At 40.6% G+C, this 16,928-nt stretch overlaps 2 protein-coding genes across 2 annotated transcripts in view; both read right to left on the bottom strand.

Moving 5' to 3' along the window:
- The window catches only part of LOC143099229 (polymeric immunoglobulin receptor-like), an 8,754-nt gene extending 2,742 nt beyond the window's left edge, over positions 1-6,012 (bottom strand). The window contains exons 1-4 of the mRNA XM_076262324.1: positions 5,813-6,012; positions 4,544-4,837; positions 4,037-4,366; positions 773-814 (exon numbers count right to left, since the gene is read on the bottom strand). Of these exons, the coding sequence (XP_076118439.1) occupies positions 773-814; positions 4,037-4,366; positions 4,544-4,837; positions 5,813-5,852 (706 nt within the window). The 5' untranslated portion in view covers positions 5,853-6,012. The remainder of the gene's footprint in view (positions 1-772; positions 815-4,036; positions 4,367-4,543; positions 4,838-5,812) is intronic.
- A 1,686-nt stretch (positions 6,013-7,698) lies between these two features.
- LOC143099225 (uncharacterized) lies at positions 7,699-16,171 on the bottom strand. Its single transcript, XM_076262318.1, has 8 exons — positions 16,081-16,171; positions 15,603-15,905; positions 15,114-15,437; positions 13,794-14,093; positions 13,339-13,659; positions 10,634-10,759; positions 10,422-10,456; positions 7,699-9,719 (listed from the first exon to the last, which is right to left on the bottom strand). Exons 1-8 carry the CDS (start codon positions 16,136-16,138, stop codon positions 8,451-8,453), a joined length of 2,736 nt encoding a protein of 911 aa, XP_076118433.1. The 5' UTR covers positions 16,139-16,171; the 3' UTR covers positions 7,699-8,450.
- Between the last annotated feature and the right edge of the window lie 757 nt (positions 16,172-16,928).

The raw sequence follows: 16,928 nt of genomic DNA, 5'->3' as shown, positions 1-16,928 counted from the left end.
TACTTTACTCTCTCCCCTCATTTATATATCGATCTATTTCTATCTCTACCTCTCTTTCTCTTTCTTTGTCTGTAGGCTTCATCTAGCTTCTCACAAACTGACCATCTTTGCATCCGTACATGCATACACGCACGCCATCACTCCCATTCATTTCCCCCTAGACATTTTGCTATTTGGTAACCTTTTGCTTTACTTTAATAAATTAATATTTGATATGAACCTTGTTTTCCGTGTCCCTCTTTAAGTTTCGGTCTGGGAACGAGCTGGCAATAACAGTGAGTGTGTACTAACTTCTTTTTACTCTGTGTTGGGATTTGGAGTTTCACACACTCTTCTGTAAATTTTCTGGCGGTGTTAGTCTCAACCTCAACACCTGGCGGCGCTATCTTCGACCTTAACACTTGGTGGCTACCTTCAAGCTCAACACCTGGTGGTGATCCTCATAGGATCAGGCCAACACTGTGCAGGAATTGTGTGTGTGTGTGTGTGTGTGTGTGTGTGTGTGTTTCAGTGTAACAACTGTTTGGGAGGTGAACCTCACTGTGTGTTCACTGTGTGCTGAGTGTGTTTCACTAATTCACAGATTGGGATAAATGAGACCAAATTTCCCTCACTGGATCAAAAGAGTATATATACTTATACTGATCCTCATAGCATGATGCATCAGGCCAACACTGTGCAGGAATTGTGTGTGTGTGTGTGTGTGTGTGTGTGTCAGTGTAACAACTGTTTGGGAGTGAGTAGTAGGAAGTGAGAAGTAGGATTATCTTACCTGCTGGTGGCAGCGATGGAGGCTGAGTCGGCCTCTCTGGGTCTGTGAATCATGACAAAGTGAAAAGATCAAGAAATGACAGAGTAATATGTGCTAAAAATAAATAAAATGAATGGACTTGGGCGCCGGGGAGTTCTTTGCCTCTCGCCCTTGTCCATTAATTCTGTATAACAGGACACCTTGGCGGCCATTATCCCTTACTTCATCGTTTCCCAACCTTGGGGTCGGGACCCCATGTTGGGTCGCCTGAAATTCAAATGGGGTCACCTGAGATAATGGGCATCTTAAAATGTATTAGTAGGCCTACATTACATTAAAATATATTAAATAAAAAAATATTAAAAACCCCATGATATTCAAGTTAAGTAACAGATACTTCATTATAATTTAGCTAAGTAAAAATAAACTTAGACAGGCCGCATGAGATGTTTAATTGACAGAATTATGCTTGATCAGTGTTCGAAACAAAGTAACAAAACAACCAGGCGCGCAAGAACATTTAGGAGAAATTAAAGAATCTCCAACATTTTGAGAAATCAAAATAGGGTCACCTGCCAAAAAAGGTTTGGAACCTTACTTGCCTTACTTATTATCTAGAAACAATGCCACATGTCTACATTCAATGCTATGAAGCCATCTCGAATGTTTGTTTAGATCCAGTGACACTGCCATCATGGAAACAGAACTTTGGTACTCTTTCTAAAGTACCACTCATTCTAAAGAGTGCATTACAATAAGAAATTCAACCTAGCAGTGGTATTCGTTTGTGTCTCATGACGTCACTGTAGCTTTACGCCGCCATCTTTACGACCGATTCGGGCAGCTCAGCCGCCCAGTGGTCACACAACAGCTGACCGTCTGACAGCTAACAGCTGATAACCCACCACAAACTGTTCCCATAAAGTCACAATCGCCTCGTTTCCCTTCCCTTCATGTTCTTTCAATGAGTATAAACCATGGAGTGTATAAAATACGTATAAACAAATCTTACATTAAAGGACATTATCCAGATTAATGACAGCTAGCTGTGAGCTAAATGACACTAAAATAAGTGGTAGGCTAGCTTGCTAGCTTAGAACTCACTACATGTACATGTAGTAAGAGTAAACTACCACCAAAATCATACATTTGAATTGTTTTTACATAATACTTACATTTCCCATGATTAAATATAAATCCTTGGTGGCCAGGTGACGCACTTTCACGTTTTTGACCCATCCAGCCACAGCATATTGATAGGCAGGGGAGCAGTTGAAACACTTTTTAATTAGGTCTAAACGTAATTTAGCCTACAAACCGATCGTACCACACTGAAAGCTCATATTTGGTCACTATAACCTACATCTGTCCTCTGTCAAATACAAATGCATTTCCAGCTTTGAACAAAACCGGTCAGGAATTATTACAGCAAAAGTGGGACGTGCGTTTCATTCGTCCCTCCTCGGGACAGTTGAAACAACATGGGGACGAATGAACATAGGCCTACAATAATATTAATTAAACGTCCCACAACTTCAAATTTTTACTACATATCATGAATGGTAGGCCTACTCCCAATAGGGGTTATTTTAGATAGATTGTTGCAGGGCTAGCCTCTTCGTGCATGTCTGATCATTGCCATCATCGTGCACGAAGCGTGTGCTGTTTTTTGAAATATCATGCCCTGTGGATGATTCTGCGATGTTTATAGCTAGAACGGTAAGCGTTCCCATTTATATCATGTTTTTGTTGGAAATGACGTTTCACTAGGTTTTTACGTGGGTTAGGCCACGGCACATCCAAATAAGTAGGCTAGGCCTAGGCTTAACGACCCACCGGCCGTCAGTCTCAATGGATAACATGGGAAACTCGACCCCCTATGGTGGGCCCAAATGCATTTTCATCTTCCTAAAACTGTTTTTCCATGTCTCACCTCCATAAATGATTGTTTAAACACAGATCTTTGTGCATTTAATTAAAATACATGGAGTTACAGCCTGGTCGGGGCGAATGAAGCTTGTTTCAATCGTCCCGACACAGACATAGCCTATCACTAGGCCTAGCTTGTTTTGCTTTCCATGTAAACAAGCATGCAATATGAAAGTCTGGGATTGTGGAGAACTAAATGGTCTACTGAATAAGCATGAAGTCGAACCTTTAAATGAAAAATACTCATTAGGCTAACAATCAAAAAATAACCTCTAATGAAGTTTACTTTTGCGCATCAAAACTCGTTTATCGCCTGTAACTCCGTGATACAATGACATAGCAGGAAGATATTTGGCTAATAGAAGGATGTTAACATGCTCTATGTTTTTACCAAAGGACGTTTGTCTATCATCATTAGCCTACACTCGGAGAAAACTGGAATGTTTCATTCGTCCCGTGTTTCAATCGTCCCAGCTCTCCTGTAGGCTAACCTACTCTTGAATGCCTTCCACTGTAGCCTACGGGGAGGGGTTATGAACAAGGTAGGCTAGCCTACTGTATATATCGCGGAAAGCCAATTGGGCAAGCCTGGGGCAGATCATAAGGGACAAAATAAATCTGGGGGTAACAAATAAGGATCGGAGCCTAAAATTGAAATTTTCTCCATATATCTCTCTCTCACACACATTCAAATGTGCAGTGTGGGCGGCCATACTGGGCGAGATCGGTCGTAAATATGGCGGCGTTCTATTTGATAGTGACGTAGATGGCACCTATGAATAGACCCTTTCAAGACAGTTCCATTATCAGCATCATAGTTGGCCCCACAAGACTTCCTTTTTAACATTCCATATGTTATCTTAATGCAGAGGAAATAGATTGGGGCCCAAATAGAACGTTCAAGCATTGTTTTTGTTTTTATTGTTGAAAGGGTCTATAAGCATTGTAGTGAGTGCAAACATGTGTTTGTTGATGTCTTTAAACACACAACTAAGTAAATGTGGCACTGTTCCTCCACACCCAAGATGTTGTTTACTTGTGGTTAAGGAAGGAGGGAGGACACAACTGCTTTTCATACTTCTGCTTTTTCAAAACAGCTAACTCACTTCTTGTTTCTAAACGGCTAATTGTGGACTGATTAAAAAAGAAAAGTAGTTTGTAAACCTAGGTAAACAGTATTGTTGAGTGCTGTCCTACTTTAATTCATTGCAAATAAAAGATTCAGATTGGTAATGCAAAGGACTATGAGCAGGTAGGATACACATAAAACTGAGATAACATTTTTAAAAATGTTCATTTTAAATACAGTTTAAAGAAAATAAACTACCAAAGATGTAAAATGTTAAATGCTCTGACCTTGCACTTTAAGTGTGACCTCTGTGAGGAGAGTCACGCTGTCAGTGTTGCCCCCGGTCCTGACGCCACACCAGTACACCCCAGGGTCCCTGCTGCTGGACACGTTACTTATGCGCACGGTGAAGGTGTTCTGGGCCTTATTGTCAGTCACAGAGAACCTCCCGATGGAGGCTGGTGGCTTTTCTGAGATCAGGTTGTCACAGGTGAATACATGCCCTTGCCTGCAAAAAAACATGCCGTTGCCCTTCGACTCCTGCGGATACTTGCAGGGGATGTCAGCATGTCCTCCAACGTGACTGTTCACTGTGAGGGGCTGGGTGCAGCAATCATCTGCCAATCATATACACAATGACTTCAATATTAAATTAAATTAAAATAAAATGAATTCTAAGATATACAATTAAGATATACAACGAGCACTAATTCGTCATTACCACCATAATTATCATTTTTATAAATCAACATTAACATTTTACACAGGCTGGGCTACTCATCAAAATTAATTACCTGGTTTAATGCTAATCATCACCGCAGTGTTCTCATCATTGTCCAGCACACAGCGGTAATTCCCAGCATCCGTAAGGGCCAGTTGTTTGATGAAGACCACATACATTCTTTTACTTTTGTCATTGAACTCTTTATATCTGCTGTCCGCGGCCTGACTTTCGAATGGACACCTCTTGTCCCCGCACTTGCAGAAAAACTTTTTCTTGTCTTTGTACTTCTCGTCAAATTTGCACTTAATGAGGAGGGCACCACCTACAAATCCTTTAACTTGTATGTCACACACACTCTCCGACACTGCAAGAGAAGACAGCTGAGATTCAGTCATCAGAAGGAATGAAATACCCCACGACATTGTTTATAAATAGACTTTCATCCATCACTGTGATCCCTGTTGTCTCTACAGTGCTATGTTCTGCTCTAGTTGTCTCTACTATATACACTATGGAATGTGCAGTATTTAAGTATAGTATAAGTATATATACTCTTTTGATCCCGTTAGGGAAATTTGGTGTCTGCATTTATCCCCATCCGTGAATAGTGAAACACACTCAGCACACAGTGAAGTGAAGCACACACTAATCCCGGCGCAGTGAGCTGCCTGCAACAACAGCGGTGCTCGGGGAGCAGTGAGGGGTTAGGTGCCTTGCTCAAGGGTACTCCATGCCTACTGGACAGGGTTCGAACCGGCAACCCTCCAGTTACAAGTCTGAAGCACTAACCAGTAGGCCACGGCTAACCGAACAAAACAAAACATAAACCAGTCCAATCTTTTCATACAAGTCATATTCTGTTACACTGTCCCATAATACACCTGGATTACTGTATGGTAATATCAGTGAAACTTCAGTTGGATTATTGTTACTGTATTTGATTTGTCTTAATGAAAACAAAACAACTGCAACTGATTTTACCTGAAATACACATGAAAGTAATAAAAAACATCCAGACCCTGTGCATAGCTGGTTTCAACATCAGCAGTTTTAATCTGACGGGCAAATGTGTCACCACAGCAGTCTTTTATATGACCAGTCCCATTTCACACCATTCTCATTTTGATGTTTGATGTGTAGCTATTCTACATGGTAAATTCATGTAAATAGTGCCGATTTATGTCATTATGTTTAACTTTATTTACATAGTCAACAAATACACAAGTGAACATGGTGAAACGATAACAACACAACTGAAAGAAGGAACTCTCAAAACAAGAATTGACCGATCGAAATTGTGAATCTAATCCGGGTGCCATTACAGAAACATTGTTATTACCTACGATAAGGAGAATGAAGGACATGACGGTGGCTCTCATCTCGCCTGGTTTCGTTTGGAATGTGACACGCGCCGGTAGTCAGAGACAGCTCATCGCTGTGGGCGCAGAGAGGCTATGGCTCCCGTCTGAGAATGCCTCTTTGTTCTTGAGTGTGTGGAAACTCTGAAGGGTTTGTTTCTCGTTTCTGCTGCCATTACAAAATCCTGCTACTTCCTCTTTTGACAGGCTTTCAAACAAAGACAATGGGTGTAGGCTTAAGGATACAAGGTTACAAGGAAGTTTATTGTCACATGCATATAGTTACTGGAAGTAAGAAATGCAGTGAAATTATGTAAGAGGGAGAGAATGATTGTGTTTAGTGTGTGTGTGGGGTGTGTGTGTGTGTGTATGTGTGTAGGCATACATATGGCTGGGCTATTCATAGTATACAGTAAGTATATATACTCTTTTGATCCCGTGAGGGAAATTTGGTCTCTGCATTTATCCCAATCCGTGAATTAGTGATACACACTCAGCACACAGTGAACACACAGTGAGGTGAAGCACACACTAATCCCGGCGCAGTGAGCTACCTGCTACAACAGCGGCACTCGTGGAGCATTGAGGGGTTAGGTGCCTTGCTCAAGGGCACTTTAGCCGTGGCCTACTGGTCAGGGTTTGAACCGGCAACTCTCCTAGTAGGCCACGACTGCCCCCATTTCATATTCATGACTTGAGTATGTGAGTTCATATCTCTTTTTCTTTCCCTCTATCTCTCTTCCTTTCTAATGGCTCTCTAATGGAGTCACAGACATGAGACTCTAGTGGCCAAACAGTATAACTGCACTTCTATGGCAGATATCATTATTGATCAGAGAGGGGGTTTGTTCTATGAGCTCTCCCTTTTCGGGGGGGGGGGGGGGGGGGCAATTCACACCATTTATTTATTCAGTCATTCATTCATACATGCACAGTCATTAGCTGAAATATAAAGAGATGGGATTACAATCTGCTGGAAGGGCACTTTCCCTTTCCCTCAGTGTAAATGCTTTCTAAAATTTCCCTCGGGATGAATAAACTATGGGTAAGGCTATTTGCACCCCTGGTACAATTAGCAGTGTATGCTATTCGTACCCTGGTGCAATAAGAAGTGAATTATATTCGTACCCCGGTGCACACAGCAATGTGTCCTATTAGTACCCCGTTTGGTACAAATATCAATGTATGCTATTCGTACCCAGGTGCACACAGCAATGTGTTCTATTAGTACCCCGTCTGGTACAAATATCAGTGTATGCTATTTGCACCCCTGTGCATTTATTCTGGCATATTGATCACACAATGTAATAATATATATATATATTTTTTTAAAAACAAGCAACATGTTTTTGTTGTTGTTATGTAACAGGGTGTGAATAGCTCAGCTGTGTAATAGACACTCTGAATAAGGTATGTTGTTTGCATCAATGTACAGTTAGAAGTGGATGCTATTCGTACCCTGGTGTTTATAGTACTGCATGCTATTTACACCCTGGTGCATGAACTAGCTAATTGTTGCAATCAAAACTTGAGAACCGATTTCTTGTTCAAATTGTGCACCTTCTTCTCCAGAGACGTTGGTACACATGCACACTCACTCTGCCAAAACGCATCACACGGGAATCAAACCCCAGTCTCCCATGTGCTAACCCTTGTCTGTGACCACACTGAACCAAGGACTAAAAGGACCAAAATGAAGATGGTGTGGATTTATTATGCTGTTTTTGATGTCAGGTAAGATATAGATAGATAGATAGATAGATAGATAGATAGATAGACTATATATATCTAAATATAATTTACATAAAAGAAAGATAGGTGATGTGAAGATAAAGTGATACAAAATGTATAACATACTCTTGTGTGATTGATTGATTCAGTTGTTTATTATTGAGATTAGAAATACAGTTTGACAATTAGCAAGATTCAAGATGTAACCAAATAACATTTTATATGAAAGGAACATATTTGGCAGTGCTAAAATGTTGTGCGTATGTACATTGACAGACATTTCAAATAATATGAATATCTTCAAATGATGCACTTAAATCTTTTCTACAAAACATTTCAAGGACACACTTTTTATGTAGGCCAAGAAAATGAACAAACATGTACAAAACAGAAACCATCAAGGAACAAACAAAGGGTGTGTGTGTGTTTGTGTGTGTGTGTGAGAGAGAGAGAGAGAGAGAGAGAGAGAGAGAGTATGTGTGTTTGTGTGTGTCTGTGTGTGTGTGTTTGCATTGACACTCAACTTGTGAGCGCTGTCAAGATGACAGTTAAGCTTATGATAAAACATGTGGAGCCAACATGGTAATGTGTGTCATGTGTTCCGTAGGGCTGGCTGTGGGCAGAATGTAGGATCAGTCATGTTGTTTCTTGAATTTCCCCTTGGGGATCAATAAAGTATCTATCTATCTATCTATCTATACGGTCACCAGTACGGAAACACACTCATGCACATCACTGAGGTTTAGGACACAGGCTGTGGAAGTTCATTATTCATCATGGATAGTAAAGCCTTTGTTGTCAACATTCAGATTCATAGTTGTGGAGTTATCAGTGGGATGTGTGTGACCCAGGACATTTGAGTGTGTGTGTGACTGTGTGTGCGTGCATTTAAGTGTGTGTGTGTTCATTAATGGTGTTTATGGGGTCTGGAGCCTTAGCAGTTGTCAGATAATCACTGGGGTTTGTAGAACCCTGGAATGTTAGATCTCTCTGATCAGCAGTGGGGTTTGTAGAACCCTGGAATGTTAGATCTATCTGATCAGCAGTGGGGTTTGTGGGGACATAAATAGGGTCATCAGCAAAAGTCATGGGTTCAGGAACATTTAGATGAGTAAGTTCATCATCTGGGTTTATGGGTACCTGGAAATTAGGGTATATAGGGTCATCATTATTTTTATGTGAGGGTAACTTGGTTGTATCGAGTTCAGTGTCTGATGGAATACAGAGAGCTGAGATCACAGGGTGATTTGTTTCATCTTGTGCAGTTACTTGTGCAGGATCATAAATTGTTTTTGTGGGTACATGTTCAGCTGACATTGTGACATCATTATTGAGGTTAGTGGAAACATGTTCAGCTGACATTGTGACATCATTATTTAGGTTAGTGAGAACATGTTCAGCTGACATTGTGGCATCATAATTGAGGTTAGTGGGTACCTCATCATCATAGTTTGCTGTGTCATTATTTGCATTTGTAATAAGTTCTGCATTGACATAAACCATATTTATTTGAGTACTTGTTGGACTACAGACCACAGAATAGTCAGTATCATCAGAAGTGTGTGTGGGTGAATGAGGGGTTTTACACACTGTGTCCTCATTGGTGTATTTGGGTTCCTGATTAGCTGGGTTTGTGGGGTCTGGATTATCAGTGCATGGTGTGGGGATGCCACTAGGATTATTGGGACATTGTGCAGTAGTATAGACAGTGCTCACTGTACTATCAATTTCATCAGTACCAGTGCTAAGGTGTGTGTCAGCAGAAGTGTGTATTGGTGACTGGATGCCACTAGGATTATTAGGTCTTTGTGCAGTGGCATAGATGGTGTTGATTGTTTTATCTGTTTCATCAGAACCAGTATTAAAGTGTGTGTCAGCCGAAGTGTGTATCGGTGACTGGATGTTTAAGTATGTGGGGACATCACCAGGGATTGTGGGTAATTCAGCGGTGGCATAGACAGTGTTGATCTGGGTGTGAGATGTCTTGGGGAGAAGGTGGGGGCCTGTATCATCAGGAAGGTTTGGGGGTGACTGGATAGTGTAGTAGGTAGGGTCACCTGCATTGTCTACCTTGGTATAGTTGCATCTTGAAGTCAGAGGAGGAGGAGGAGGACCAATGTCCTCAATCTCCTCATAAATACCATCTGGGTCCAGATTCTGACAGAGATAAATGAACGAAGACAAACCACAGCACATTACTGTTGTGTGGGCCTCAACATGTAAAACATAATCGTGTTTTTTTTTTTTTTTTACCTTTAATGCCCTTTGCAGATTAAGCAATTTTTTTATCTTCCACGATGATCTTTTACGATTAACCATGTCAGACTAGAAATTAAGAGAACTCCACATTTTTGCCTGCATCTTGGTTGGGAGATTGGCCACATTACAAGATCATGTAGACTATCTATTGTAGCCTTCCCGTCTCGTCAACATGAGAGTAGTAGGAGATTACCCAAAACAAAAAAAATCTGACAAGCTAGACTTTTGGTTAAGGAGTTGTGGAACAGTCACAGACAATAAATCGTGGGTCACTGAACATGCCACATTACAAGACACTTCCTCCGTCAGTGTCGTTCCCAATTTTTCATATTTGGGCAGGACACTGGAAATGTGTCGGCTACGGCAAAATTGAGCTGAAATCGTGTAGGGCTACCAATATTGGCAATAACAACAGCAAGTCTTTATTAGAACAATAACTATAAACATTTATAAACCATGACTCTAAAAAGGATTAACTTTAGAGATTAAGTGTACTGACCTCTAAATCTTTACAGATTAGGTATCCTCACCTCTGTTTTATAGTAAATTTACAAACCAAGACTCTAAAAAGGATTAACTTTACAGATTAGGTGTACTCACCTCTGCTTTATAGTAAATGAATGTGCCTGACCTGTCTGATAAAAAAAAAATACATATATTATTTGATGTTGTCCCACTCCTTTTGAGTGTATGTATGTGTCTGTGTCTGCATACACAGCATATGTTTTGGCATGTGTGTGTGTCAAAAGTGTGAATGTGTGTGGTTATACATGCGTGTACGTGTGTGTGTGTGGTAGGGTGTCAAAACCTACCATGCTTCCTGCTCTGTGTGTAACACAGAAAGAATGTGACTGCTAACACCAGTGCTACTACCACCATGACTACTATCAATATGACTACCATGACAGGGGTCTTCATGTCCTCAACATGGGCTTTTTCTGTGGAAACAGCACAGATATATGATTGTGCATGGCAAGCTGGTTATAGCAACTTGCTTATCATATCCATCCTACATATGTTGGTAACACTTTACTTGACGGGTGAGTTTATAACACATTCGTAGCAGCTGTCATAAACTGCAAATAAAGCATTCATGACTGTTTCATGAGACACGACTCAACATCCATACCAAAAATTTCATGAATGTGGAAGACATAACAACAACAACGTATCAAAATAAAAGTCCAACAATCGTAACGCAGCATTCAACTGCCGGTTTGATAAATACTGCGCACAATGAGGAAGCACAATGTGCCCTAATACTGAACTTGCATAAACAGACGCAACGCAAACTGCACAAGTGTTAGTAAATCTACTCTAGAGTCTTTGTAATATATATATATCAGAACATTCTGGTTTCAGTAACCAAGGTTATGTTCATAGACTTCATCTATGAAAAATGTTTGTATACTGACACATTTAGAGATATGCTCGTAGCTTTCATGAGTCTTAGCTTCCTGGCTTAATAGGCTATCACCTAGTGTGTATCATGGTAGACCTCCAAACAAGGTATCACGGAAATGGGGTTTAGGCAATTGAGGGTATATAAAGATCACGTAGTAGCTTGGACCGAATAACCTATGGTTGAGACCGAGACACGTGTAGCTTGGGGCAAAGCTTTCGCTAGCTACACGCTGTTACAAAAGAATGTTGGCCCGCCCTAAACAAGCTTTGCTGCTACTGTACCAGTTGACAGAATTACAACGGCAACAGCTGAGGAAGAAGAGGAGAGTGAAGAACACTGTGGTTGTCCTTTGAAAAGAAAAATATCTCTTTCTGCCACGGGGTCTCCTGTATCCCGTTCTACAATACCTCTGGGAAGATATACCACTGCACCCAGTGAGGCAGCGTTTTCATACAGGAAAGATGTTGTACCACTGTCCTCAACGTGGCAAAAGTTTGACTAAAGAGTGAAAGAACAACTGTGGACAGGCATGTTTTATTGTCTACCTTGCGCCTTGCAAGGACGCAATTGCTAGGACAGAATAGTCACTTACAAAGCTCGAAGTATAAAAGATGCACTCTTCGAGATATGAGCTAGCAACAGATGTCTGGGCCCCATACTAAAATCCAATATACCAGAAACTTGCCTGGGCTCCGTACTAAAATTCCATATACCATAAATTATATATATATAAATGGCTAATGCAGTGTTCTATGTCACCGGGTTATAATTAGAGATGCATTTCCACAAAGATACGTGAATGTGACCTTGGCACACCAACAGTGAAACCTCAAATTAGTCCATCCACTAATGTGGACACTTTGCTTTAGGCAATACGTAGCAAGTCAAAATTACAATAGCAAAGATACAGTACTGACCCAATAGCTTAATCCAAACTTTAATTTTCAGAGATTATGTGCTAATGTTTAGGGCTGGGATAAACTATTAACGATCGGTTCATCGATTAATCTAACGATTCATTTTTTCAGTTGGATTCGATTTCTATTCAATTATCTCCCCATTAATTGACTAATAGCAACTTATACATGTTGACATGAATTCCTTAACATTGCAATATATGTTTATTGTGCTTAAATTCCCAAAATAAAAGACTATAGAAGTGCTAAGTAATGCATTATTAGTCAGGTAGCATTCAATAAAGTTCAGTAGTGTATAGGTCTAATTGAGTGCCTGTCACTTTAAGACGTTCGTGAGGGAATCCTTGCAATTGTAACATTAACACAGTTAAAAGGCTGCTGATGTGGGGATGCAATTCAGAACATAGTAGTTCAAACAAACAACGGTTCGTACTTCTCCTTGGGACAAGCACTGAGTCTTGGAAAACACTTTTCCATTTACATCGGGATTTTGCAAACAGTTCAGTGTCAGAGTCAATAAAATGAGCCCTGCATGAGTAACGAAATTGACAAGCAACTGTAAGTAAGCATGCTAAACTTGACATCCAAACAGTATTCTAACGTTAGCTTTGAGATTGCATAACTTAACTTAGTTCAGTCTACTCAATTTACTATGTTGTGATAAGACCTTAGCAGAGTTAACTTTAATGCAGCAGTTTTGAACAAATTTGCGCAGCATGGTCACGATGCTAAGTGGATTTAATAGCAATTTAGCCCGCCGTGTTCTATGCAATGCTTCTATGTGGCAACAACAATCCTTCAACAATCGTGAATATTTTGTTAAATGCACTCGTATGCAGAGGAGGGGCAGCGGGCTCGTTACCAGAGAGAGCGGGTGGGGCAAGGAAAGGCTTAGTGCGTAAAAAGCACAGCTCAATGAAAGGATTTGATCTTATCTTTAATTTAAATAGTACAACATAGAACATCAATGTGTGGTGGCCGGTTTTGATTTCGTGCCGCCCAGCCACAGATTAGTCAACGTATGGGAACACTGAAGGTGTAAAAATATTTAGTGGCACACGTTATGTTTGAAAAATTGATGTGCATATTTTGCGTCGACGTATTTTTTGCGTCGACGTCATCGATTACGTCGACGCGTTGTCCCAGCCCTACTAATGTTCTTGAAAACTACGTAATATGAATAAGTAACTCTCACCTGTGATCTGTAGATTCACCTGTCCGGTCAAAGCAACATTATTCCCAGTAGTTCTTACTCCACACCAGTAGATCCCAGCATCCTCCCTCTTCAGGTCATGGATAGTCACAGTAAAGACGTTTGCAGTTTTGTTGTCAGACAGAGAATACTTTCTATTCTTCGGCAAAGGCTTTGAAACGATCAAATCCAACTCAATGAATGTATCATGTTGCTTACAGAAGTGCTTTAGGTTTGTTTTTGCTTCTTCGGGGTACTTGCACTGAATCTCTATATGTCCTCCCTCATGTCCAGTAGTTGTATTAGGTGATTCACAGCAGCCACCTGTCAAACATTCACATAGTGACTGGGTCCATATTTCAAAGACCTAAATGCCACCTTCCCACAATGTAAACAATATTCAGAGCTCATTGAACAAGAAATGCCATTGCTTTCAAATATAAACTAAAACACATTACCTTCTTTTATATTCAAGTTGAATGCTGTATGCATTTCTTCATCTTCAACAGCACAGTGATATATTCCGGCATCCTTTGAGGTGAGGTTTGTGAGCAGAACTGTTAGATGGTCCTCCTGAACATTTTCATACTGGAGGAACCTGCTGTCAGTACCATTTGTGAAGCGGTAGTGAGGGCAGGTTGTAGAATTGCCTTTGCAGAAGTATCTCTTCTTGTGTTTACGCTTGTTATTAAATTTGCAATGAATGGCAATGCCTCCCGTATTAAATCCTCTCAGAGTCACTGGACCCTTTTGTTTTCCTGTAATGAGGAAACAGAATGAGTTTACAGTGAAATAAAACAAATAAAACAAATCTGAAACATTTACTCAAAAATAGCATACATGTCTGACATTCAAGTAAGCCTAACACTGACAGAATATAATAATTGCTGACAGCACTGACAGCAATAATTACTAATCTACAGTTATTACATGGCCCTTCATAATTCTGCAGAATGCTCTATTCACTTGAATGGGCCAGCCCAACGTTCGGAGGTCTGATAATTCTCGATAACAGACCGTTGGTAAGTATAACAGACCACTGTCAAGGAAAATGGGTTTTGTGCTTCTAATTAATGTCTTTCATATCACTCCACAAAAACAATGTTTGATTGAAGTTCAGCGTGTGTAGCGAACTATTTGTTTCTCAGCAAAAGCCACCATGAAACGGTAACAAATAGGCTATGTAGGTCATATCGTCAAATATGACCTACATACATGAAGAGTCATATCGTGGGGAGTTTATTGTTTCGCTTTGGCAAGTAGCTGTGTAATAAGCCGGATAATGTATAGAACGCCGGTCGCCCTGTCGGGACCTATTTCCCGAGAATGACCAGCGTTCTATACATTATCCTAGCCTGGCTAACGTCAGACCTCATCTCATTCAGATGGGGTCTGGGAACTAGACATTCATTTTCTCGTATTTGAAACGTGGTTTACGAATGCCCAGAGCTGTTTATTGGGCGCTACGAATGTCTATCAAATGCGTCTGTACGTAGCTCATAATGGCTTCGGTGTGTCGTCATCGTCTCGCGAAAATTTGTTCCATGGAATCCAGGCTGCCTAGCAGCGTGAATAAAATCGCGTGCAGAATGCAGCATGGGAAAACCCAGGCTAACATTATCCCTTACTTGAATCCAAACTGTGTTAAGGTTAAGTTACGACTTAAGTTGTGTCTAAAGTTAAGTGAAAATAACATACTAATGTTTAAATAATATATATTTGCTTTGTTGCTAACATTGTAAAATCTTCATATTTATTCATATCTGCCTGAATCTCACCTGTGATCTGTAAATTCACCTGGGTGGTCAAAGCCACATCTTCTGTACCGGTTCTCACTCCGCACCAGTAGATTCCAGCATCCTTTCTCTCCAGCTCATGAATAGTCACAGAAAACAGGTTTGCACTTTTGTTGTCAGACAGGGAATACTTTTGTTCTGTAACTGATGGTTTTGACTCTATTAGATCTGTCTCAATAACATCCTTTTGTTGCTTACAGAAGTGCTTGGTATTGTCTCTATTTTCTGCAGCAGAGTACTTGCACTGAATGTTGATATTCTGTCCCTCAAGACCAGTTCTAAAAAACGGTGTGTCACAGCAGTCACCTGTAAATGTAAATAAATGTAAATGTAAACATCCATAAAGTTCTCAGATCTATCGTCAGTCTCTTTCTCTTCTTTTATCCAGTCATTTTAAACATAATATAATTGTGAAATCTGATTCAATGAGAACTCATATGGCATTGAAATACATAGTTCCATAAATATTACCTGATTTTACATTCAAAGTGATTTTATCATCTAAGCGTCCATCTTCGACCCCACAGTGATAAGTCCCACTGTCCTCTGAGGTGAGGTTTGTGATGAGAACTGTTAAATAGTCCCTGCGAGCGTTCTCATACTGGAAGACTCTGCTGTCGTTGTGGGCTAGCCGATTGTAAGGGCATGTTGAAGCTTCACCTTTGCAGAAGTACTTCTGTTTTTCTCTATGTTGGTCATTAAATTTGCAGAAAATGAGTATTCCCCCATTGATATAAGCTTTCAGCGTTCTACTTTTTGCACTTCTTCCTGGTACTAAAACAGACAAAGAGAAGAGAAAAGAGCCAGAGTCACAGAGTCGTGAAGAGAGCCTGAGCAGCATGGATGCACTTGTGCAGAAGTCAACAGAGCATGAGCCAAAACATTATGTTCTCAAAGCAAGAAGCAGCCCATATTCACTAGCATTGATTTCATGTGTGTTATCATTTACCTGAAATAAGGCACAGAGCGAAAAATAAGATCCCCCTCATTCTGAATGAGCATATCATCCTGTGACCTTGTTTATCGTTTGTCGACACAACTTGGTTTAGGTAGCGCATGTCCTGCTGGCAATGTGGGTGGCTTTCTTCCTGTTAGCGTGTGGCTTTACCTCATGATGCATTCTGGCCTAAAAAAACACTTTTCAGTCGTCGCTGTAATCCCCCTTTCATACAGCACTAGCAGCATTAACCCCTCGTTGCCCACTACTTTACACAGCAAACTCAGATCAACGAGGCCTGTACAGTACCTAGAGAAGCCAATCAGGTTAGCAGGTCTTGTGATTGTGACTGAACAATGACTATCATTACATAACAGAGATAACCATCATTTTCTACACTCTTTGTCAACTCTCACAGTGGTCGCTCAACAACCTTTGAAAAGATGCAGTTTCCATTTATAGCAGCCAACCTGTGCCTTTGGGACCAGATATGATTTCATGATGAAGTCCTTTTTAAAATAGGTTTTGATTGACTTTATGCATATGTAATAAAACATAAAAGGGGGTGGTGGCTTAGAGACGGTTGTGTCAGAGAGGCTGTGGTTTAGCGCCTCTTCCTCTGTAAGCGCTGAATAAAGTCTGCAGTCTGGGTCTGCAGGTCCCAACAGCAACATGCTAACCTGCAGTGAGATGGGCTACTCAACGTGAGAAAAACTGAATAGAGTACCATGACGGCAGTGTCACTGGATCTAAACCAAAGATTCTACAGTGGAGCGCTCCAGAATCTTTGATCTAAAGTTTAAACCAACTTTCGAAGTGGCTTCATATCAATGAATGTAGACATGTGGGATCGTTTCTAG

This window comes from Alosa pseudoharengus, unplaced genomic scaffold (assembly GCF_046254945.1).
Source record: "Alosa pseudoharengus isolate Yale_2024_CS ecotype anadromous, Long Island Sound unplaced genomic scaffold, YU_APseudo_1.1 YU_APseudo_1.1_scf_25, whole genome shotgun sequence".
In the NCBI taxonomy this organism is placed as follows: Eukaryota; Metazoa; Chordata; class Actinopteri; order Clupeiformes; family Clupeidae; genus Alosa; species Alosa pseudoharengus.
The sequence above is the reverse complement of the archived record's forward strand: the minus strand, read 5'-3'. Positions and strand labels throughout refer to the sequence as shown.

Coding starts and splice junctions, on each gene's coding strand:
- LOC143099225 (XM_076262318.1), bottom strand. CDS start 16,138: ATGATATGCTCATTCAGAATGAGGGGGATCTTATTTTTCGCTCTGTGC. Junction 14,094..15,113: donor GGTGAATTTACAGATCACAG/GTGAGATTCAGG, acceptor TCCTCATTACAG/GAAAACAAAAGGGTCCAGTG. Junction 10,760..13,338: donor GGTGAATCTACAGATCACAG/GTGAGAGTTACT, acceptor CTGTTTCCACAG/AAAAAGCCCATGTTGAGGAC.